The 24789-nt window shown below is 38.6% G+C and overlaps 2 protein-coding genes across 5 annotated transcripts in view; one reads left to right on the top strand and one right to left on the bottom strand.

The window, feature by feature from the left end:
* The window catches only part of gnal (guanine nucleotide binding protein (G protein), alpha activating activity polypeptide, olfactory type), a 44530-nt gene extending 40920 nt beyond the window's left edge, over positions 1-3610 (top strand). Inside the window, exons 10-12 of one of the 2 annotated variants that reach the window (XM_042430053.1) lie at positions 857-987; positions 1080-1147; positions 3045-3610. In XM_042430053.1, the coding sequence (XP_042285987.1) occupies positions 857-987; positions 1080-1147; positions 3045-3191 (346 nt within the window). In that variant the 3' untranslated portion in view covers positions 3192-3610. The remainder of the gene's footprint in view (positions 1-856; positions 988-1079; positions 1148-3044) is intronic. The other variant, XM_042430054.1, reaches the window with a different exon arrangement.
* Positions 3611-8732: 5122 nt separating this feature from the next.
* Positions 8733-23701, bottom strand: mppe1 (metallophosphoesterase 1). 3 transcript variants are annotated; one of them, XM_042427554.1, is made up of 9 exons: positions 23133-23701; positions 22846-22954; positions 21158-21261; positions 18278-18358; positions 15662-15776; positions 15235-15315; positions 12511-12633; positions 12121-12261; positions 8733-9697 (listed from the first exon to the last, which is right to left on the bottom strand). In XM_042427554.1, the coding sequence occupies exons 1-9, from the start codon at positions 23384-23386 to the stop codon at positions 9512-9514; spliced, it is 1194 nt and encodes a 397-aa protein (XP_042283488.1). In that variant the 5' UTR covers positions 23387-23701; the 3' UTR covers positions 8733-9511. The 3 variants fall into 3 exon arrangements, with proteins under 3 accessions (XP_042283488.1, XP_042283489.1, XP_042283491.1); XM_042427555.1 differs by having other exon boundaries at positions 15668-15776; XM_042427557.1 differs by lacking the exon at positions 18278-18358.
* Between the last annotated feature and the right edge of the window lie 1088 nt (positions 23702-24789).

Here is a 24789-nt window from a genome sequence, read left to right as displayed (position 1 = left end):
AAGAAACATCCAGGTGGTTTGATGTCTGCAGAATGTTGAATCCGAATCACTGGTCTGGTGTTTCGATTGAAGGTTTTAATTCAAACTGATTAACACGCCGGCCCGGTGGTTTCAAGTCATCCTTCTCTAGACACGTCCTGACGTTAAAATGAATAATAATTATTTAGAGAAGTACAATGCTAATTCTGTAAACCTAATTTGAGGCTTCAGCCGTCCAAATGAGTCAAATCTTCTCATATCTCTCAACGTTACGGCCTTTTTAGTGCCAAATTCCCTCTTTTTGTTACTATACCTCCACTTAATCAGACGAACTGTGATTTTTGTCCCCCATTACTTAATTTATAAGCACAGTCGGATCTTCTAATGTTCAGTATGAACAGGAGGAATGATGATAGCGAGCAAAACCTGTTTCAACGTTCATATGGACGCCCGACTGTTGTTTTAAGACGGACTTGAATATTTGTGAGCCCGTCCTTTAAATACATCAGTTGGATTCTATTTTCAACAGGCCATATCATAAGATTTAAAACAGTCTTACTTTATCTTTTCAGCTCCATCTGCATTATAAACTTTACTGAAGTTAGAAGGAGCAGTTCTTTCAGCCATTGTACTGAACTTATTCATCTCAATGAATGAAAAAACGTCCACCTGCGAACAAGCTGTGCAACATAATTTCTGTGTTTTTAATCCAAACACTTGCACGGTTACCCTTTCATCGCTCTCCTCCTGTATTTATACACATCTAAACACCGACAGGGCTTTTTTCTCGGGGTGAAGTCATACTGTGGACGACTGTACGCGGTGCCGATGCTGTTTCCTTAATGTCGTTTGCTGTTTTTGCGGATTTGTTTTTCAGATGGTTACGTACTATATCGGTCATATTATTCCTGAACAAGCAGGACATGCTGGCTGAGAAAGTATTAGCTGGAAAATCCAAAATTGAAGACTACTTCCCCGAATATGCTCGCTACACCATACCAAATGAAGGTTTGTGTGCCACTGAGATACACATTTATTAAAAACACTTATTACCTTTTTTATGTAAGCTCGTTTTAACTGTGTCTCTGTTGTTCTTTTAGCAACTCCTGAACCTGGTGAAGACCCAAGAGTGACGAGAGCGAAGTTCTTCATCCGAGATGAGTTTCTTGTAAGTAATATCGCCGTATATTCGGACCGTTTGAAGTAAGCTGAAGTTAATCAGTGTCCAAACATGATTAGCTTCGTCCTGTTAATTCATAACTTAGTTTATTTTACTCAGCGCTGCTGGATTCAAGCCAAATACAAATAACAGCTTTCATGTGTGAACTTGATAAAACACTTCTGCTAATGCTGCACTTCTCATGAGGAGAAGTTTTCTGCCAACGAGCTGCAGAGCAACAACCAGACATGTTGCTGCTTTATAATGAAGAATCACACACAGTCACGTTGACTCAAGGCCCACTTTCAACCACATCTCACAGTCGTCCTCAGCAGATAGAGGAGATATAGAGTTGTTTGCTTTACATTCATGTTACATACATCAAATCACATGTTTATATTTATGCTATTAGTAGTTTTAACAGTGTAACATGAAGCATTTCATTGAGAAATGTTACTTCTTTATTTTTACAGCAAACTGGTGTTTCTCAGAAAGCTTCACAGCCTTCTGTCCTGTAACAAATTGCACAATTTCCTGATGTTTTACTTCCATTGTAGAGCTGTAATGACACGTATCATTTGCCTTAACAGTATTAAACACTGGTCTAATTTTGTTTAGTATAATGTATGTGTTTAAGGCTGGATAAAGAGGGCCAAACATGTTTCAGTTGCCTGAAACATGTTTGCTACTTGACGCTTTTGTGGTCAAAGTTCAGCATTATTAGCTTTAGAAACTGTAAATCTGACAGACAGCAAATGGAGTATTGGCTGCTGTGAGATTCTTAAAGTTTCTGTAGTCAAAGTGACGCTTTTTATCTTTTCCCACTTGGTTTGAAAACCAGAGGTGTTAAAGGGTGACTAAGTCCTCAAACCAATCAAAGCTAAACTTACAGGAACTGGAACTAGTTGAAGCAACATTCAGTGTTTTTCTCACTGTCAACAAATGCAATGAAAAGACTAAAACTAAAAACGAATCGATCTTCTTAACAAGTGTTGCCGTGTAGCCGAACACTGACATCCTGCACAGTAGCTAAAACACGTCAGCGAGCCGCACTGTTGCGCCTTCATCACCGCAAACACGACTGCTGTGGTTTATTTTGAGACTGTCTCATACAACCCATCCTCCTGCCAGAAATACTCACCAAAACGTGTGTTTGTCCGCAGCTGTAAAAAGTCCCTGACAAATGTGCTATTTACTGCAACGTTTAATAAAAACCACAGTGACCAGCTGTTTCAGGAAATTACTGAGCCCCTTTTTAAAAATGAAACTATAGATGTGACCATTTAAAAAAAGAAAAAGAAAAAACTTGTCTTGAGTAAGTAACCTGTAGGCTCGGTGAGGTTACTACCAGACAGGGAAGGGAAGGAGGAAAGTATTGAGAGGTGGACTAACACATAGTTGATTTAGTCTAATAAGAAAAATAAAGACTAACACCAGTCTTATGCTTGAGGGGACGTATCATACTCATTTCCAGGTTGATAGTTTATTTCTGGGACTCTACTGAAACATCTATGCATGATTTACAGTTCAAAAAACTTATTATTTATCTTATACTGACCCCTTCATGCAGAAACAGGCTGTTTGAGCCCTGACTTTTGACTTGCAGGCACCAATTTACATACATTCACCTCAAGTTTTGAAACTTTGACCATGTTTAACGTAGACATCCGACATCATAACAGTATAAAAATAACAGAAAATCATAAAAAAGCATAATATGTCCCCTTTAAATTTCATTATAAAACGTTACTGATCCCAGAAGGTCAAAGGTCAGGGTGACAGCAGCATTTTTGAAGATGGTAGGAATTCTTGAACCCGGAGTTTGAACCCGTGTCATCTGTTGGTATCAAAGATGAAGTGAGACCCCTCCTGACGTGTGTTTCCCGTCTCCTCCCCCCCCCCTCAGCGGATCAGCACTGCGAGCGGCGACGGCAGACACTACTGCTACCCCCACTTCACCTGCGCCGTGGACACAGAGAACATCCGGCGGGTGTTCAACGACTGCCGGGACATCATCCAGAGAATGCACCTGCGGCAGTACGAACTCTTGTGATGGGACCGCCTCCGTCAGCCTTCTGTGTTTTCTCCACCATTCTGCATCCTTGACGAACCCTTCCTCTTCCTCCTCCTCCTCCTCCTCCTCCTCCTCCACCTCCTCCACCACCTCCTACTCCTCCCCTGAACCTCCACCCACCCACCTCCTCCTCCTCCTCCTCCTCCCCCCAAAGAAACCCTCAACAACCCCTGACCACCCCTCCTGTCGAGGACTATGAAGTACTACTGAAGTGTGTCAAATCCTCTTCCTCTTCTTAACTTCTTAGCTTTTTGTACGTTTTTTTTTTTTTTTTTTTTTTTTTTTTCTCTCTGAGACCGATTCATCCCCATTTCACCGATGTAAAAGGAAGGTTGGGGAACAAAGTTGTTGCGTGCCGCTTTTTTTTTTTTTTTTTTTTTTTTAATCCTTCCTTTTGAATGCCTTGATTTTTGTCATTCCACTAAGCCTTGGGCTACCTCCTTTTTTTTTTTTTTGCCCCTTGTGTCCTTCTGTTTTTCGGCTTTGTCATTGGACCTGGACTGGTGGGTGTGGATACATGAAACACACCTGCAGGACCTCAGTGTAGAGGCAGAGAGAGAGAGTGTGTGTGTGTGTGTGTGTGTGTGTGTGTGTGTGTGTGTGTGTGTGTGTGTGTGTGTGTGTGTGTGTGTGAGAGAGAGATAAGAAGGAGGAATGCCATGTGAGCAAGCGTATGTGTGTGTGTGTGTGTGTGTGTTTATGTTTGTGTCACCTGCCGGCCGAAGCTGGCATCACCACCATGACCTTTGCCCCCCTGCTCCCCCCTCCCCTCCCACACACCCCTCCCCTCTTCCCTTCCTTTTTTTTTTTTGTTTTTGTTTTTTTTTTTTGCCCCGTCACCCCTCCAACTTTAACAGTTCCTCTGCTCCTCCTCCTCTCCGCGCGGAAGACGACTGGACGACGGAGAGAGGAGACACGAGAGGACGGAGGGGAACCGAGTGGATGAAGAGATAAATGCACTTTGCATCAGGTTCCTTAATAACTTTTTTCTTTTTTTTTTTCTTTTTTTTTTTCTTTTTTTTTTTTTGGTTGTTGTTGTTGTTGTTGTTTTTTCTCCAGAGGAAGCATACACACAATGTAGCATCACAATATTTATTACCCTGTCACGATGTTAGCTTGCCGAGCTGCAGGGTGGACCGAGCAGCAGCAGCAGCAGCAGCAGCCGAGAGACATGTGGAGCGGAGAAAAAAAAAAAAAACAAGAGAAGGGAGGGGCGGGAAAAACAAAATCGACGACATGAAGAAGGATTTCAATGAAGGAAAAGGGACTGAGCTCTCTGCACCTTAGCCCTGCCTCCACGGACTCGGACCTGCCTCCTTTTTTTTTTTCCACACAAACCATCCTTTTAGCTTAGAGATACTGATGGGAGGGGAGGGTGGGGGGGGAGGGACGGGAGAGAAAAATGTATTGTTCTCCTTTTTTTTTTGATTTCAGTTTTGTTTTGTTTTTTTTTTGGTTTTGTTTTTTTGTTAACTTGTACACTGTGCAAGGTTGAATTATCCTGTACAGACTGTAAAATGTAATATTATTTTGTACAACTTAATTGAAAGAAAAACAAATCTACTTGTAGATCTTTGTGCCTTGATTATGGCTGTACCTGTAAATGAGCTCAGATGTAAGTATGTTTTCGACTGCGCTGTACAGCTTGATGTCAAACTCTATCGGCAGCGGAAGACTGCGGGTAGGGGACTTTCTCTGTAGAGTTTAGTTTTTTCTGGTTTATAAAAAAAAAAAGGAAATGCTGTTTAGTAAAAAATAAAAAATAGGGAAAAAATCCTAAAAACCTGTATACATTATGCAAATTAACCACTTACCTGCAGTGAAGACCAGATGTTGCAGCGCCATGCCTTTTTTTTTTCTTTTCTTTTTTTTTTTGTTTCCTTTTTCCTCTTTTTTTTTTTTTTTTTTCTTCTTTTTTTTTGAATTTCACAGCTTTAAACAAACATTGGAAATCCATTGAAAGTGTCCAAATTGCAACCTGGTGTTGTTTTAATAGGAACCAACGTTTTTTCGATATGAAGTGTGTCTGAGATCTGTACTGATGTGCGTGCCTGTGCGCATGTGTACATAAGACAAACATAGACTCACAGACGCATTGTGTGTGCGTGCGTACGTGTGAGGGCGAGTGTGCGTTGTGTGTAAAATTTTATAAATGTATGTACATGTAAATTTATAGGTCTATATAAATATATATGTACAATTATACATGTTTAATTATGTGTGTGCCTAGGTGTACATACCTATGTATGTATACGGTAAATATGTATACATACACACATAGGAAAGCATGTTTAGAATGGAGATGAATAAATGAGAGCGTGCAATATTAGTAATTCTTTGGTCCTTTGGAGCCATACCCAATGGCACAGGCACTATGAATGTGTGAGCAGCACCCAACAAGACAAGCTCTTCTCCTTGTACAAACAGCATCAGCCTTTTCTTCTGCTACAGTACACGTCTATCCCCAAAAGAGAGTGAACTGACTGGAGGTGCAAAAACCTTGTTTGGCCTGGGAGGATGATTAAATGACATTTTTATTTTCTTTAAATAAAGAGGCACATTAGAGGACTTTGCTTTATTTCCATCTTGGTGTCCAGTTGTGTCCAGATTTGTTTTTCAGTTTTTGTGGGAAGCTGCAGCGGAGTGAGATACGATGACAAGGTTCTTTGTGTTTTGCTTGAGTGTATCCGTGTTATGCTATTTTATTCTAATACTTCACTACATTTAAGAGGGAAATATTGCACTTTTTAATCCGCTTGAATCCAGAGTTGTTACTTTTTAGATACCTAAACGTATTAATTAATAAGATAAAAGATGAAACCAGATGTTGTTCCCAACCTTTATGACCCTTATCAAAAAGCAGCGTCATGTTTCAGATGAGTTGTTTGCAGTTTCACCAATTAAACATTTAATAACATTTATTTATCAATTATTACTTTATTAAACCCAATTTGGCAGTTGCTGGTGCAGCAGTGTGATATGATTATATATGATATGATTGTTAATTGAATTACATATATAAGATGTAATTTAACATATATTTTAGTCTCAAAATGTAAATTTAACCAATATTATAAACAAAAACACAGATTAGAAGTTAAAAAAAACTGCGTACAATATAAATTTGTGTCCCAGTAATCGTGACTCTTACGACCCTTTGGAAGGGTTCGACCCCCAGGTTGGGAACCACTGGACTAAACTACCTAATTGTATATAAAGTAGTTAAAACAAATTCTGATTAATAGTCTAAAGTCATAAATAATAATATATCACTGATAAGGGACATTCAAGTACATTTTAAATGTGGGACTTTTACTTTAATGTAGTATTTTACGTTGTTTTACTTAAGTAAAGGATCTGAGTACTTGTTCCACCACTGGTCAGTGATGGTATGTAGAAATGTGTATGTGAGCAGGTACTCTCAGTATCTTAATTATTGTTTTGGTTTAATATTTATACTTTCTCAGTAAACAATTTGACGTGTCATAGTAGGAAAAACACAGATGTTACTAATAACATTAACGAAGGGTCTGTTGTGTTCAAGTGTCCCAGTAAACCTTCGTATCATTCAGCCTACTGTGACATGTCAACATATCTGCTGTGAAACCAGTTTGGTTATTCAGATTTAAAGGCCCTGCAGACTCTTACAGGTGTTTTATGTTTCTACCTGATTGGTCCTTTGCTACACTGAGGCCACAGGACTCGTTATGTCTAATAATAATTATCTGTGTCCCATTTCATACTGCAAACTACTTCTAAGCAGGTTTTTTTTAGTATGTTGTGTGTTGAAACTGGAAATTAAGTTTAAATGAAGTAAACTCAACAATTCAGTATGCTTACTAAAAAAACCTCAAAGTATCTGATGGTGAAACAGCTCCGGGAAAAACCTCAGAAAACAACAAATAACTATAATTATTTTTGGAAAGACATTTTTTGTCTCTTTTTGAAGTTTAATTAGGAGTGACCTTCTAAAGTTACTGTTTGATTGACGTCCAACAGCACAACTAGTCGTATCATTTCCAGCTAGTATAAAAGAAGCTGCAACTAATGAGACTGTTTTCATTATTAATTTATCTACAGATTATTTTTATTATTAGTTGTTTTGTCTATAAAATTAATAAATGTCATTTATAGTTTCACGCAGCCCAAAGTGACGTCTTAAAATGTCAAATATATGTAAATATTCAGTTTACTATCATGTATGACAAAGAAAAGCTTCAAATCCTCACATTTTAGTAGAAAATGTTTGTAATTTTTGCTTAAAAATGACAAATTGTTGCAGCTCTAGAAGTTAATTTCTTGTATACTACCTGTAAAAACAGTATATTATATATATATATATATAAAGAGAAGATATATATAAAGATTATTGTGTAGTATTTCCATGTACTTTGGAGTCGGGACGCAGCACATGATGAAGGCATCATTCGTCCCTCGCAGGTGCATCAATTGTTGGAGATGTTGGTCAAACACAGTCAACCAAAATAAATGAAATCACCTGTGTGTGTTTAACACACTTAAAAAAGCAAATATGGATTAGATTTTAGTCAAAAAGAAGGTCTGGTAACAAATTAGTGAATATATTTGAATAATAATATAGTCTGACTAAACTTAATGTAGGAAATAACTTTTCACATTTCTGCTGGATTCACTGGAATCCAGTTTAAATTGATCTTCATCACTCTGAAAACTAAAAGCGTTTAAAATTTAATCACAATATGAACATAAAAATAAATTCTCTGGAACCAGACAGGATTTTTTTTACTCTTAACCCTGAACTGCAACGATTAGTCGATTCATTGAAGTCTATTATCAATCAAAAAGCTCCAGCTCTTTAAATGTGTGAAGATTTGCTGCTTTTTCTTCTGTTTTAAATCATTTTGAATTAAATATCTGTTGGTCAGTTTGATTAAGCAAATTTAAGACTTTGAGAAATTGTGACATTTCTCACAATTTCACAAAAAAACAGACATTTTATAGATCAAACACTTATTATTGAAAAACAATAGATACATTAAAGGATATTTAAAGTGATAGATAGTTGCAGCTCTATTCTTGACTAATGTAGTACATTAACACAAACGTCCTAATCCACTCAAAGATATACAGTAGAGAAAAGATCCCACTGTATAAACAATACGACAAAATCTCTGACAAATGTGTGTTATTTCACTTTTTATGTCATTATATTTTCCACTGAGAGACAAACAAAAGGAGATTAGTGGAAAAACGTGAATTTTTAAGCTTTGACATGAGTCAAATGTGAATTATGCAAAGTGGGTTTCAGCTCAGTTTCTGAAAGATTTCCTAAATATTTTTTTACTTCCATTTTTATTTCATATGATGCTGCATTTGCAAACATATATTTGTGTTAATATCACATTGATAACCATGATATCATGTCTCCATTTCTCCTGCAAATTTCCAGGTGTAAACTCCCTCAGAGGCTGCAGGTGATTGATTACAGAGTCGTAGTGCACATCAACCTCTAGTAAACATCATAAAACTCTACAACAGAACTTAAGATTCTGATTTATTATGTACAGTTCATCAGAAATGTGTCAACAATTTGGCAAAAACCCTCACAAACATTTGGCACAGAAAGTCAGCAATAAATATATTCAGATATGCATCATTAAAAACAACAAGAAAACCTGAATTGATCAGACTTCAACAACAGAAACAAACGGAACGTGAGACGATCAGCGTGTTTACATCAGATCACAGTTAACGTCAGAGTGAGGAGACATAAACCACCAACGTACAATCTGACTTTACCACCTTAAATCAGACCAGCGACAAATAATATTTACATATACACTTGTTTGATTTGTCTTCAGCTGTGTGAAGTTTCTTATACAGACAAAATAACTTTTGTAAAGTCAGTGACGGAATCGAAAAAACTCGCTGATGCTTCGTTTTTCCTGATGCTCCACCCGTCTGGCACTCCCAAGGAAGGTAAAACAAACGCCACTGATTGATTTGTTACAGCAATTTTGGCTCACATCTGTTTCAGCACATCAACATCATCATCGTCATCATAAATATGAGAAGGGATAAACTTTTTGAGTCCTTTTTTTTTAAAGACAATTAAAATATATTCATATCTTTCACAGTGCCGCAAAAAACATTTGGACAAACAAATCAAAAACAGATTTTTTTTTTTGGGGTCCGCTCAGAAGAGCAACGTCACATTTGTCACATTTTTTTTTTAGATCCTTAAATCTCCAGCAGGCTCCAGATCATCATGGCTCATCTCCCCCCCTCCCCGGCACGTGGTGTATGCTGGGTAATGTAGTTCACAGAGACTTGTGCTTCCCCAGCAGGCAGAGGCTGAGGCACTGCAGCAGGCCTTTCATCCACAGACAGTGAGCGAGGAAGAGGAGGAGGAGGCAGGCGCCGGCTGAGCAGTAAACGCTGATGACCGTGCTCTCCTCGGGCAGGAAACACTTGGACAGAGCGTAGCTGCCCGGTGACACTGACGCCTTGAGAGGGGAGAGAGAGGGAGAGGGAGAAAAGGACGATACTGAGGGTTAGAGGTGATGATTAATGTGAGCAAAAGCAGAAGCAGCCTGAAAAAAACAAAAAAAATTTTAAAAATGGCTGCTTAGAGCCTCTCAGATAAGAAATGTTATTGTATTTGTGCCATTTTTAGGAGGATACTGACTGTAAATAAACTATAGATTAAATGATATTTTTCTGGGGGGGCGGGAAAAAAAGGCTTCAAAGTTCTTGCTGCTGCTTGTTAAGCTCGTTGCTGTGAGCTCACCTTGTAATAAGCAGGAATCAGATGAGCGGATCAACATTTTTATCAACTCTTCTCTTTTTTCTCATCTGGGTTTTGGCAGCTGGACAGTAAAAGGACACTGTTCAGAGAGATTTTATTAAGAAAATAAACCAGAAACTATAAAAATGAAAGGGGATAAAAGTGGATTTTTGAAAAACATCCAACACATCTCCAGTGGAAATTACACTCTTACTCTCAGACAGAATCTGAACTCTTTGTGGGGTTTTTCTCTTCGTATTTTTATCTAAATTTAACTGTTTAAAGATACACTCGCTTGATTTTTATAGCCCCTAATAGTATGATTAAAATTATTGATGATTATTAATAACAAATTACACATTTTAACACAAAAAGGTCCTTTTAGTGGATGTTCTGGAGTTTTCAGTCATATCACATGATTTTTATTTGTTGTAGATCAGTGCTCAGAAAAAAAACATCTACAATTCAACAACAACCAGGCAAACTGCATCCGTCCCTGAGGATCATGTGATATGACTGAAAGCTCCAGAATAAGTACTAAACGGACCATGGGGGTGAATCTTTAAGTTTGAACCTCATATTTTGAGATTATTATGAATAACTATAATTTTAAATGTGAATGTTTGAGGATAAAATAACATCTGGCAGTTGATGTAGTTTCACCACATTTGGGAATAAGAAGGAACTGTAACAAATTTTAAAATTAGGACAAATAAAATGTATTTGGGGCATCAAGACCAAATAGTTTTGAATTACGTGCGCTATAACAAAACTAGGGAGTGTCTCTTAACCCCCTTAACGTTAACTGTTAAGTACACAACTATGCTACGTACATAAAACCAATGTGCTCATGAGAAACATCTTTGGAAAGATTCTTGTGATTCCATTTCAAGATAAAATCACAACAGCAGGTACAATCAACGCTTATGTCAGACCAACAACAAACAAACAAACAATTACAAAAGTCACACAACTCACCCGTGAAGCCTCATATTACTCCACTGATCGATAAAACTCAAGACAAAAACAGTCTTGTTACTTCGGCACCTATAATATCCTTTGTTTTCTTGCACTTCAGGTGTCGTATTTTCACCTCTGACTTTATCCCGTCAGTCGCCCCGCTGATACTCAGCTACCAGCTTACAGAGAGAAAACGTCCAGTTAAACGACCACTTTGTCAATTTTCTATCGTATCTCCATGCAGGTGTCACAGATCTGCACTTTACACGTCTGTATAAGGACTTTATTCACCACTCAAATCCTGCAGCTGATGATGCGTTCAAGTGTCAAAGTCTCTCGGTTGTTAGTAGCCTGATAATGACGTCTGACGTTGTGTTCATGTTCGCCTTTTTTGTTTTGTGTTTTGTTTTTTTCCCCTAACGAGTCACTGGTGAGTGACTTATCTGTCCCACCGACCTCATTTTGAGTCGGCATGAAAGCTGCAGCGGCTGTTAATATTTCTCACAACGATCAAAGAAATTATGCAGATTTAAAGGTCGTTATTTCTGTAAGTCGACTATTGATCTCATCCGCACTCGTCTCCTGCCTACAAGCTCTGATTGGTAGCGAGAAGCTCAAACATACGAGGTGACAGCGGTGAGTCGTACTTTAAACGTCTCTCTGCCTGTTTCATTTTTCTCCACAGTCCGCATAAACAGAAGACTCTTTTTCACAGGGACGTTTTACTGTCACTGAACAGGAAGCTGAGTATCTGAACATCCAAATAAAGTGTGACAAGCGTGACCGATTTTACTTTTATTTTACTTTTTAAGGGTCTTTCGTGTGTTTTTCAAATGCTGGAAAACAGAGTAATCAAGGAAAGTGTGTATAGATTTATAGTATAGGAAATTATTATTATAAATATAGGATATTAATCAATTAAAGGTGGAATTACTCCTTTATTTTGCTCTTAAAATGACTCGTCGCTCAGTCTCATTAGTGATATATGGGAAAGCAGAATGTTTCCTATAAAAATCAACACTTTTAGTCCATCAAAGGGAAGAAAATTCAGTCAAAGTTAAAGTGTTATTTTTCTCCCAAAGGATTCAGGTCACCCAGTCATCTATTATTCACTGTTATGTGTTTAAAAGCCTATTTTGAAGCAGAACTCTCCGGATATCGGCCAGCAGATGAGATACTAACCAGGATGAAGCTTGGGTTGTTTCGGTTCCTCCAGCTGAAGGACGGCACGCTGATTTCTGGGTACTTGTTGTCATGGAGAACCTCACATCCGCTGTGGGTGTGGCCACTCAGGATGAGGCGGGGCTTAAACCACTGCAGCAGCTGAGGAGAGAAACACACATCTACCTCAGAGACCGGTTGCTGCCCGCTTACATCATCAGTTTCATCATCGTCGACCATCTGCTGTTTCCATACGAGACTATTTCTGACAGCAGACTGTTGTACTGTGCTTTAATTGGATGAAACCGCTTCAGAAGAGATGTGCGCTTTGAGAGAGGAGGGAAAGGACAAAAAAAAAAAAACAACAAAAAAAAAACACCACAGGCAGTGATCAGACTGCAGAGCGCTCACCCTCTGAGAGGCCTCCTTCGACAGCACGTCATACTTCTCTCTGAACAGCAGGTGTCGCTCTTCAGGCGGTGCGGCGTCCTGTCCTGTGCAGCCGGCGTCGCTCACTCTGTACAGAGGATAGTGCTGTCGAGCAGAGCACACAGTCAGGACAACATGATGACCACCGCTGCAGCTTTTAGAAATGTATTTCCTCTTCAATTCATGGTTTTGATAGCTCAGAGAAGAAGTAGAGAGTAGTAAATGTTGCACTCTAACAGCAAATATTCAGCCAGGAAACTGACAATTAAAACAAAACTGGATAAAAACTAGACAAACAGAAAATGAACAGTCACAATTTGATAATTTAGTAATAGTTTAAGTCATTTATTGAGGAAAAGTACCAAATATTTGCTGGTTCAAGCTTTTTAAATGTGAGACTTTGCTGCTTTTTTCTGTTTTATATTATTGTAATTTCAATATATTTGGATTTTAGATTGTCAGTTACACAAAATGAACAATTTGACAGCGTTACTTTGGGCTCTTAGAGCTCGTCTCAGCGGGAGTTTTTCACAGTTTTCTGACATTTTATGACCCAAACCCAAATCAGTTTGATCAAATTATCATGAAACAATCAATCATGAAAATTAAAGGTAGTTTCAGCTCTAAAAACTACTCAGCTCTGTAACCACTGAATATAAATTTCATCTCAAGGTCTTCTCATATAATCTTGCTTTTAATTTGACAAGCTTACATTATTCATTTCTAGTTGACGTTGTGGGTGAATGTGATGTGCTGTTGTGTGTAGCTTTGTGTGTTTTTGTTTGTTTGTTATATGTTTTATTTGTAAGGGACTGCAGATGAAAATTAGCTTTTAAGATAACTCTGATGCATTTATGTTTAAAACTGTACATTGTCCCAATAAATACAATACAATTTCCTAAAAATTACTAAATCTTTCAGCACTAAAAGACGACGTCTGCTGGCCACGTTTAAGTTCTACATCAAGCTGAGAGGCCAGAGACTTTCTTTAAACCCTTCCAGTTTCCTTTAACAATATTTATAGCTCAAAGGTTGTTAAAAACCATTTTATTCCACACAGTCTGACAGCGTCATACAGACTTTGTGTCCTCTTGAACGAGATTTTTATTGAAGCTTTATGATGTTTACAGAGTGAAAAGATTCAAACCCGAGGCTCCATGGTTTTTATGGCCGATGGAAATATTCTAAATATCTTTGTGCATCATTTTATAGACATTTTCCCAGAATTCACCCAGACATGTTTGGTATTTTTGGAAACTTTTTGGCTCTCCACTAGAATTAAAAATAAAGTGTGGTGGATTTGAACAGCATGAGTTTGTAATGACTGGCCTCTGAAGCGTCTTAAACTTTTTAGGGCTGCAACTAACTAGTTTTATATTGTCGTTTTATTAATGTTTTGATTATTTAAAATGGATCACTTGATTGTTAAGACAATAAAATATCGGAAAATAACAACAAATGTCGTCAAATCGCTCAATTTGTCTGAAACACTTTAAAAAATCCTGCCAGGAAATCAAGTTACAATGATATAAATTAGGAAAAAATCTGCAAATGTTCATATTTGAGAAACATTAACCATTTTATTTTGGGTATTTCACTTGATAAATGACTAGAAGTGATTCATAGATTGTTTCAACAGTCATTGATCAGTCTGTCTAGATATAACACACACATGCTCATATGGAAACAGTTGGTCGCTGTAATAATTCCTCCTCTCTATACTGTCTGTCAAGTACGACTACACTGTAAAAGATGGGGGATAAAATCTACTGTCCTCATTCAGTGTACGTTTCAGCTGATATATATGATATATGAGGCTTCAGCAATCTGAATTAAATAAAGTTAAAGTCCACCTCGACTCAAAAATGTGTTTTTCTTGTTGCTTCAGTTGAATGTTTGAGCTTCACCGTGCAGGATGATGTATGTGCAGAGTTTGACACCAGAAGACTGTTTTTCACATTCGTCTGCTGAAAGTGGAAAGTTTCTCTGTTCTCACCAAAAATGTGAGTTTTAACATGTTTATTTACGAGCAGGATTTGTGACATCACAACTAGTTTGGAGCCAGTCTGGTCAAGTAGGCACACTTACACAAGTAAGTGATGTGAGAATTGACTTCACAGTGAAGTCGGAGACATCTTGTGTCCAGAAGTTAAACTTTTGAAATGAAAAATATTTGTATTTTTCACAGTTTTGGGATTTTTCAGGGAGAAAAAGAGGATGCAATTTTAAGAAATTGTAACAATTAAAGTTTTTTGTGGAAAAAACATGTCAGACACAAATTTTTATTCAAAACAGAATACTTTTATACATCTGAAAACAATTGCAGAGGTGATGTTTAAGGTCTTACTGTCCCTCTGTCAGAGATCAGCATTGAAACTGTTCTTCGTTCTAAAACAACTGTAACTTTGGAAACTATCTTTATCTTTAACTCTCACTTTATTTGTTTCCTCAGACTGCTTTGCATAGAATGAGGATTGTGGATTTTCTCCTCCATCTCTCAGTGTTGTTGCCCCGTTGCTCTTAAAGGCCAGCGTGTAGAGGAGGAACGATGACTAACGACTGTTTCAACGTACGAGCGAGTCCTGTATCAAAACTAAAGACGGACTTGTTTCAGCACTACTTCTCTGAACTACCGATAGCGTGTGAGTGAAGCCTCCTCAGCTTTAGTTTTGCAGACACAAAAAGAAAAGTACACATGCAGTTTACCTGTAACATGATGGGAGGTGTGGGAGGATAAATCTGCGAGCCTTCACAGTTGTCCATCACTCCGCCGCCTGACTGCGAGTTCTGCAGAGAAGACGACATAAAGAATTCATCAGCTGTCTTGTTTACAAGCTCAGTCAACAGTTTTTTTTTTTTCGTATGTCATATCCCTCCCAAGTCTTCTGCTGCGGCAAAGAAAAAGCAATCAGCAGCTTCTTTTAACGTGCTTTTCCAGACACTGCATGTGTAAAAAAAAAAGAACAGAACACCGGCTGCAGGTACGAGCAGGAGCTCTGGATATAAAAACCTTTTCATTTTTATCATTATTTTGCTTCTTCCACACTTGACTTGAGTCTTTCACACTTCATGAGCACCGGCAGCAGAGTGCGTTTGAGGTGCTGACAAGTGTGAAGGTCTTCCAGAAACTTACTCCCACCTGAAGAGAGCAGTTGAGGTCTCTAGAGAGTTTGATCAGCTCCTTCTCTACCGACTGGCAGATGGGACAGCCGTCGCCGTGCAGGGCCACGCTGTTCACCAGCAGGAAGCTGCGGAGAGAACGAGAGTCTCGGTAACTCAACCGGCATCAAAAACACACACAGATACATCCTATTATAGTTATAATTTGGTTTCTTGCTCCTTTTTGATCCTCTTCTAATATAAATCACACTATTACAAAACTCACAACAGTGTTTTCTCAAGCAAACTCTTGTAAAAATGTGTTAGAACAATGCTGCAAATTATGTATTTACTTGATTTTGTTTTTAATAAACAGAATTTATTGACTTTTTTGTAAATACATGCTTTTATATCTACAGTTGGAAGTGTGTAATTTTGTTCTAGTCTTACCTGATTTCAGTTCAAGTTTAATAGTTTATTTTTTTACATGGGCTCTATGTTTTAAAGGCATAATAAGTGAAGTATTTTGGAAATTGGCAACAAATATCAAAACATCTTTCAAATGTTTACATGACTTTCTCAATTCATGTTCCATAAAAATAGCAAAATGGAAAAAAAACAACATATTCAAAAAGAGAAAAACAAAAAACGTATATTTTATGTTATTATACATCTTCTGTTGCCTCTAATCCAGCGAACCTTGACAAATATCACATTTAGATGATTTTTTAAATGAAAAGATGTAAACACATTCTCTCTAGGATATGAAAAAAAAACTATTTTCAGCAAATATTAATGCGTAGTTACATTTCATGTCATAAATTGAATAAAAAAAAATAAATTAAGACATTATTGTGGCATGTGCAAAAGTTTGGCACACCACACAGTCAGCACTTAGTGAGACCCCCTCTGGCAGATATCACAGCTTGAAAACAGTCTTTCAATTCTTGTATTTGGGATTTTCCCCAACTCTTTCTTGCAAAAGGCTTCGAGTTCTGCAGTATTCTCGGGCCGTCTTGCATACACAGCTCTTTTAAGATCAACCCACAGATTTTTCCATGATGTTTAAGTCAGGGGACTTTGAGGGCTGTTCTAAAACTTTCATCTTACATCTCTTGAGGTAGTCCAGGCTGGATTTCGAGGTATGTTTAGGATCATTATCCTGTTGTAGAAACCTTCCTCTTTTCAGCTTCAGCTTTTTTTTACAGACGGTGTGATGTTTGCTTTCAGAGTTTGCTGGTATTTAGTGGAGTCCATTCTTCCCTCCACCTGTGCAATGTTTCCTGTGCCACCGGCTGCAACACAACACCAAAGCATGATGGATCTACCTTCATGCTTAACAGTTGGCAAGGTGTTCTTTTCATAAAATGCTGCTCCTTTTTCTCTCCAAATATAACTTTGCTGATTGTGGCCAAAGAGTTTTAACTTCATCAGCCTGCAGCACTTGATTTCAAAACACATCAGGCTTCTGTAGATGTTCTGTTTCATACTTCTGATGTTGGATTTTATGATGAGGACGCAGGTAAAGTTTTATACAAGCATCGCTGCACAGTGGAACGGTGCACCACCATTCCTGAGTCTGTTAAATCTTCCTGCAGGTTTTTTGCAGTCAAATGGGGGTTTTGACTGGGGGTCTTTCTGACCAGTGTACGAACAGTTCTCTACATGAGTTTTCTTAGTCTTCCAGATCTCATCTTGACCTCCACAGTTCCCCACAGCTACCATCTCTTAATTACATTTGGCACTGTGGAAACTGCAAGCTGACAACGCTTTGCTATCTTCTTGTAGCCTTCCCCTGCTTTGTGGGTATCAATAAGAATTACACAGCTGCTTAGAGGAACCCATGGTTGCTGAGTGTTCGCACAAGGTTTGAAGACTCTGAGTATTTGTAAAGCTTTGAAACTGGCACCAGCTGACATTTCCTAATGATAACTGTTGACATGCCTCAAGCCTAACGAGCTAATTATGGTCGAGACCTTGTAAAAAGACTTCAGAACTCTAGTGGTGCCCGAACTTTTGCACATGATGTTTTTATTTTTGTTCAATTTATGATATAAAAAGTAACTATGCATTAATTTGCTGAAACATTGTGTTGTTTCCGTATCCTAGAGAGACTGTGTTTACATCTTTTCAATTAAAAAAAAATCATCATAATATGTTATTTGTCAAAGGGTGGCCAAACATTTGCATACAACTGTAAGTCTCCATCATTTCAGTAACGTCTGTCTAAACTGGAGTCAAACCTTGAGTTAAGACTAGAGTTCGACTAGAAATCAACTTGTTTAAATAATTTTCTAGAAATTATTGTCCAGATCTTGAAATAAGATTCTGCACTGAGCTTGTTTTAAAAGAAATACTTCAAACAAGATCATTTATACTGGATAATAAATGAAAAATGCTTGTTTTATGCTGCTCTACTGTATATTGATGTATCCATTTGTTTCCTACAGTGACTTATCATCATCACACAGTGTGAAATTAGGAGTGTAATTTGTAATATATGTCTAATAACAAATGCTTCAGAGCACAACATCTCTGGCTTTTTAGAGCACTTTTTTTTGGCGCAGCCTGACTCAGGGGGATTAAACCTGTGACCTTCCAGCAGCCTGCTGAGTCACATGTTTGTCCTGCATCACGTCACATCACTCACTTGACTCCGTTTTTGGTGACGATCCTGGTGGAGGAAGCGTTGAAGACTTTCTCGAAGCGCTGCAGCTTGAACCAGTCCATCCTGCAGGGAGACACCACCGCTCGTCATACCGCACAAAGAAAAAAAAAAATCCCTGCTGCACAGTCTGTCACGTCTGTCACACACTGTTACATAAGAGCTGTGCCGTTTCACTTCCTGCTGCTCGACTCCTATCAAAGCACATATGAGCCACTGCATGTCTACATAATTGTGCATTTCTGAACCACAGGCAGGAAAAAAAAAACTGTATAGATGCTCATTGCTTTTGCTGTTTCTTCCCCTGAGAATTTAGCGACAACAGTTTCCTAAAAAAAAAAAAAAGGACACAGGGTGTACACAATAAACGCAACACCTCCGCAATATAATGCAATCTGGTACAAACATAAAGGCTCAAAAGCTGAAAAAAAAGACATCTGTGATACAAAAAAAACACTAAACATGCAGTATTTGCTCCCTACAGGAGGGTTGTGTTTTGCAAAGTACAGCTGCTGCGTTCAGGGTCGCAGCAGGATTGTAGAAATACTGAGCTCTCTCAAAAAATGTTGGACAAGCCAAGAAAAAAAAGGCAGATATTTTATTTAATTTTCTCTCCTCACATGATGGTTTTCATCAGTGAAAATCCTATTGAATTATGTTTAATTCTCAAGACATCTTTGCTTTTTTTTTTTGGAAAATACTGGATAGTTTTAGCTCTTACAGGCCTGTAAAATGATTCAAATGAAACAATCTGAGAACACAGAAATCACTATTTTCCTGAAGTGTTCACAGCTAACAGAAATATGTAAGCTTTGATGAGTTGATTTTCTGTCTTTTTAAAGGATCACATGCCAAAAACTTTGAGACACACGGATCTGACTGGTGCAGACAGCCGTGGAGAACAACTTAAAACTCCCTCTTTTATACTTCTTGTGTGTCATGTTTGTAGTTTTTTGTTTGTTCTTTGATCATATTGTCAGCTGAATTAGATTTTCATCTTGCTGCTGTTTTTTTTGGGGGGGGGGGGGATAGTAAGAAAAGGTGAGGACTCGAGTGACTTTAGATTTAATTTAACAAGCTCCAAAAAAGACTCCTCGCCCACTCGATTTTGATTTTTTTAACACCGGTTACTTCTCTTCACATAAGACTTTTGTCTCAGGATTGACTAGAAATCCTCCTCACGCCCTAAAGATTCAACTCTTTTGACAACTTTGACACAACCTGACGGCAGATAAACCTGTTGTACGAGCAGGAGGGGAAACTTGCCTTCAGACTGTCACACTACAGATGACACATATGATTATCACATTCAGATCATTATCACGTTCACATGTTAAACGCTGCTTTGTTCAACAACAAAGGGGTGAACATACTTGTAACCGTGTCACATGCATAACATACCGTACCGAGACACACCTGCTCGAGGTTACTTTGACCGTTTTTAAGGTTTGCCGTTCAGTAATACCTACAATTTGACCCCGAAAAAAAGTAGTTTTTCTGAAGCTTTCAGCCTAATCTAAGATATTTTTCTCAAACTGCTTTTTCCAAGGTCAAGACTGGACCTTCAAGCTCAATATACAGAACATATAAATGAAGTATTTCTGTTTAATACTTTAAACTGGCAATAACTTCAGTGAACGGCACATAATGACTTGTTTAGGAGTAAAAACACATATTTTATGGCTTGGTCTCAATATGTGACTCTAACTTTGTTTTCTATTATTGTTATATTTTACTTTTGTCTATAAAATGTCAAATTTAAAGATGTGTGAAGAGTGTAATAAAAATACACCTATAAAAGTCCACTAAGAATAATTTGTTTGTAACTGAAGGATGTCGGTTCTTCCTCAGGTCTTTAAACGCTGGTGTTATTCTATATTTTCCTTATTGTCAACAAACACAGAAAGACAGAAAGACCAAAACAAACGCTGACTGTGGCACATTTCTTTCTATTAAAGGCATAAATCTTTCAAATCATGTCACAAATATATAGTTTCATTTTTAATAAAAAAAATACTCAGTCAGTAATTTACAGAAACAGCTGAACACTGTCGTTTTTAGGGGAATTGCACATTTGTTGGGGACTACTTTCATCAGCGGAGTTTGATGCTGCTGGGATTGACCTGACATGAACTCCAGTGTTCATGGTGATGAGGGAACAAGTCACCCGGTTGTAACGGTTTGACTCACTGATGTGTGTTTAATAGTTTCTGGACAAAAATGGAGCTCTGCGGCTCAGAGGAACAACATATATATATATATATATATATATATATATATATATATATATATATATATATATATATATCAGGTTTTGGATAAGCAGCTTTTTAAGCCGCCACATTTGTAGAAATGACACAGAAGACATAACCTCAGTGTCCTCAGTGAAAGCTTCAGGCCTGAGCGCTTTTACAGTATCCGACCTCTCTCAGTGAAATTCAGCCTAATTGCCTCATGATTAAATATTTCCTTAAAGCTAATGAGACATGTATCCTTCACTTCCCTTTGTTCGCCGGCTCCGCAGTGTTAAATTTTGAGGCTTTTATTGACATAATTTGGCAGTCGATACCTGACTTCCGTAGCTCCAAAAACGTTTCAAATCAAAGAGAAACACAAATGGACTTTGTCTCTATAAACATAACGAGAGAAGACGTCTGTTATCAGATATTTATAAAACCAGGACAGTAAGACCATAAAAACCATCACGGGGAAGACATTCTGAGATCTGATTTATGACAGATTGCGAGGTCAAAGTCCCTGAACCTTACTCAGCTTACATCAAAATGCCGATCAAGCACGCTGGCAAAGATCAAAGGTTATTAAGTAAGACAATAAAGCAATAAGGCTGTAAAAACGTGTCCTTACTCGTAATGGAAACCGATGTCGTGATTTCCAACCAGCACAACGAGTTCTGTGTCAGTGGAGTGCCTGAACATCCGGTGGAAGCGGCGCACGTCGTCCTCCCAGTGCTGCAGAAGAGGGAACAACACAAACACGAGCTGAGGAAAGGTTTCTGTATCAGGGCCCTTAATAAGGAAAACTCCCCCGGGAGGCTCATGAGAGTTAATGGGATCTCTGAGGGTCACCCGGCAGGCCCCCATGGGTGGCTGAGAACAGGCTGCTTTGATTCAGGCTCCAGATTTCAATTTTGCACCTGCAGGGGCCAAAGCTGCACACTGGAGACCTTTAATTACATCAGAGCTGTGGGTTTTCATGATGTTCATACTGATGTGTCTTCAAATGACTCCCCGATGCTACTTTCAATTAGTGCCGCAACAACTGAAAGACTGACAACATAAATTGGCTTTGAATCGATCATTTATTACTCAAAAATGTCAAATATTTGATGGCCGCAGCTTCTCAAATGTCACAATTTGCTGTTTTTGTCTGTTTTATATCATGGGAAATGGAATATCTTTGGATTTTGGTCTATTTTTCAGGCTATAGAGTCAGTTGTTTAATCAATTAGCTGATTGATGTGCAGCTATTTTGATAATTGACTCATCTTTGAAGTCATTTATCAGTCAAAACATTTGCAGATTATAGGTTGTAAAATGTGATTTTGCTTCTTTTTTTATGTTTTACATCATTTTTAATTCAATATGTTTGGGTTTTTGACTGTTGCTCAGACAAAACAGGCAATTATGACGGTTATTTGTCTCTATTTTTGGACATATCAAACTATTTATTAAAAAAAAAAATCATTAGTTGCAGATTTACTTTTATCATTATTTCTCTGTCTGCAAATTAAATGCTTTGAACCTTCCCAGAGGAGGCCTGTAACAATTAGCCAATTAGTAGCTGATATTTGTTTAAATAAAGAAAAAAGCCAAATATTTGCTAGTTTGAAGCTCTAAAATTTGAGATTGTGCTCCTTTTCTATTTAATATCATTTTAAACAGAATATATCTTAGTTTTAGACTTTTGTTTGGAAAAAGACAAGACTGTGATGATAACTTTTTTTCCCCCAATTAATAGGTTAATTGAAACCAATCATTAGTGTTATTGCTCTTTTGACATATTGAAAGCTCTGATTAAATGAGGAGTCAGACAATAGAAACTGTGAAACAGAAATTAAAAGTGAGACAATGAATGAGGAAGCTGCAGATCACTGGAGATAAACTCGTGTGCAAAGCTTTTCCTCCTTTTTCTCTGAGCCCTTCTTCTGTGCTGCACTTGCATAACACTTCCTCCTTCTTCTGTCTAACTTGATGGATCGTTTTTGACAATCCAGTGATAGATGTGTGAGAATTCCCAGGGGGATTTTTTCCTGAAGAAGGATGCACCATGGAGGGCTGAGAGGATGCAGCGGCTGCAGCGGCTGCAGCTGCTGCAGCTGCTTGTTGGTGTTTACTTCCAAAAAAAAAAACCTGCAGCTTCTCGGGCCTGGATGGCACAATAGCGAGATGATGATGATGATGATGATGACCTGAGAGCACTGCACTCTGCTCTGCATTTACATACCGTTTTCTCACATTCATCATCATCATCATCATCATCATCATCAGTGTGCAGACAAAGCAAGTGGAAGGATAAAGGGAGCTCTACGTTACCTTCTGCGAGCTCCACTTGCCTTCGTCGAAGATGTCCCCGAGAATAAACACTATTTCGGGCCTGAGCAGCCACAGAGCGGTCTGGAAAGCCCTCTCCATCTGCCATTCCCTGCGCGTTTGGACACAACAAGTCGGACACCGGCGTTATATATTTGTTATTGTTTACAAATCACTTCTGCAGAACCCGGTGCACAGGCACGGTGGAGGGAGGGGGGTTAGTGGTGGTGGTGGTGGTGGTGGTGGTGGTGGGTTGCTTCAAAAAAAAAGGGAAATAATCATGACATTACCTCCTCAGCTTGTCGAACCAGTGTCCCCCGACGGCTCCGAGGAGATGGGTGTCCGACAGCACCATAGCGCGGACCGCTGAGTCCATCGGCCGGCCGTCGATGCCCTCTCCGCCGCCCCGCGCATGGCTGATCTTCGGCCAGGCGCACTTGAGGATGGTCGGGAAGTAAATGAGATACTCGCAGAAGAAGAAAGCGCCGCCGACCACGAGAATCAGCACCACGGCAGCCAGCCATCTGACGCTAAACCTCGGCATTTCTTTGTTATTCGGCGTTTGGGATGCCCTGAACTGGCGCACTGGCGGTGATGGAGCGGTCCATGAGGCATCTTCTCCTCGTCCAGACCCGAGTGTTCAGGTCTCCGGCCGGATGATGCTCATGGCAAGTTGCTCTGAGGCTGAATGAGGAAAAATATAGCTCCGTCTACACACCCGGTGATTCAAAAAAATGAAATAAAAAGTTAAAAAATGTCCCCTGCTGGTGGAGAGACAGCCGGTAGGAGAAGCAGCCAGCCGCTGGTTCGCAATCTCAGCTCCTAACGGCTCCCAACGGCTCCCAGCGGCTCCTAGCGGCTCCTAGCGGCTCTTAACGGTTCCTAACGGTTCCTCTAACCGTCAAGCTAGATACAACACTTCCGGTAGGCTTTACAAAATAAAACTACAAACACAATCTTTCACAATAAGGGACAGATCTGTTGGTAAAAATAGTGCCTGTTCAAAGTGTGTGTGTGGCTACTTTCAGGGACAACTTTCAGACGTTAATTGGAGACGACTTGTCCAACTGGGGACAAAAGTCAAGTCCCCAATTGGGAAAAGGCTGATTTTGGGGTCAGAGGTTATGGTTAGGGTTGGTCTCCAGGAAATGAATGTAAGTCTATGTAATGTCCCCAGAAGTGACCAAGGACAACATATGTGTGTAATGGGGAAACTACTTTAGACTGTAGTTGACCAAACTACTAGTGACTTCACAGTGAAAAGCAGTTAAACTACATCTTAACTACTCTCACAAAAAAATGTAGCTTGTCACACTAAAACTACTTTCAATAAGTAGTTCAGCTATATCAATTATCACAAATGATCACAATTTGAATCTGGAGTTTCATACTGTTACACAGAGGTACGACTGAACTGACACTGACTAAAGTATGGGTGTGTTTGATTTAGGGACCAGGGCAGGAAGCCTGAGGTTGTGTTTTAAGGAGAATATTGGGAGCAAATATTAAGGTGGAATTGGGAAAATGCTAAATCTTTAATTCAATTCATAGTATTTGATTGTAGACATCTTGGTCACAAACCACAGGTGATTTTTTAATCAAATAGCAGGTGATTGTCATTAAATGACAAACATGGTCAATGAGCTGTGGCATTGCACCATATTGTATAGCAAAAATCATCATGAGAATACTATGAATATGTAGTTTGTAAATAACTACCTAATCTACATGACTCAAAGTAGTTAACTACTGAAAAAGCTACTGAGATTTGAATATAGTTAAACAACCACCAGTAAAAATAATCCTTTAAAAAAAAGGATTTACTTTCTGTCGTGTGCCGTCTGTTAATAATAACATGAAACAATCTGAATCTTTAAGCCTAATATCTCTTTTTTTTAAATTATATTAATTTCATCTGCACTCTTACTTCTTTATTTTATTCCCAAA

The sequence above is a fragment of the Thunnus maccoyii genome, chromosome 12, assembly GCF_910596095.1.
Source record: "Thunnus maccoyii chromosome 12, fThuMac1.1, whole genome shotgun sequence".
NCBI classification, from domain to species: domain Eukaryota; kingdom Metazoa; phylum Chordata; class Actinopteri; order Scombriformes; family Scombridae; genus Thunnus; species Thunnus maccoyii.
This window is presented reverse-complemented; position numbering and strand designations above follow the sequence as displayed.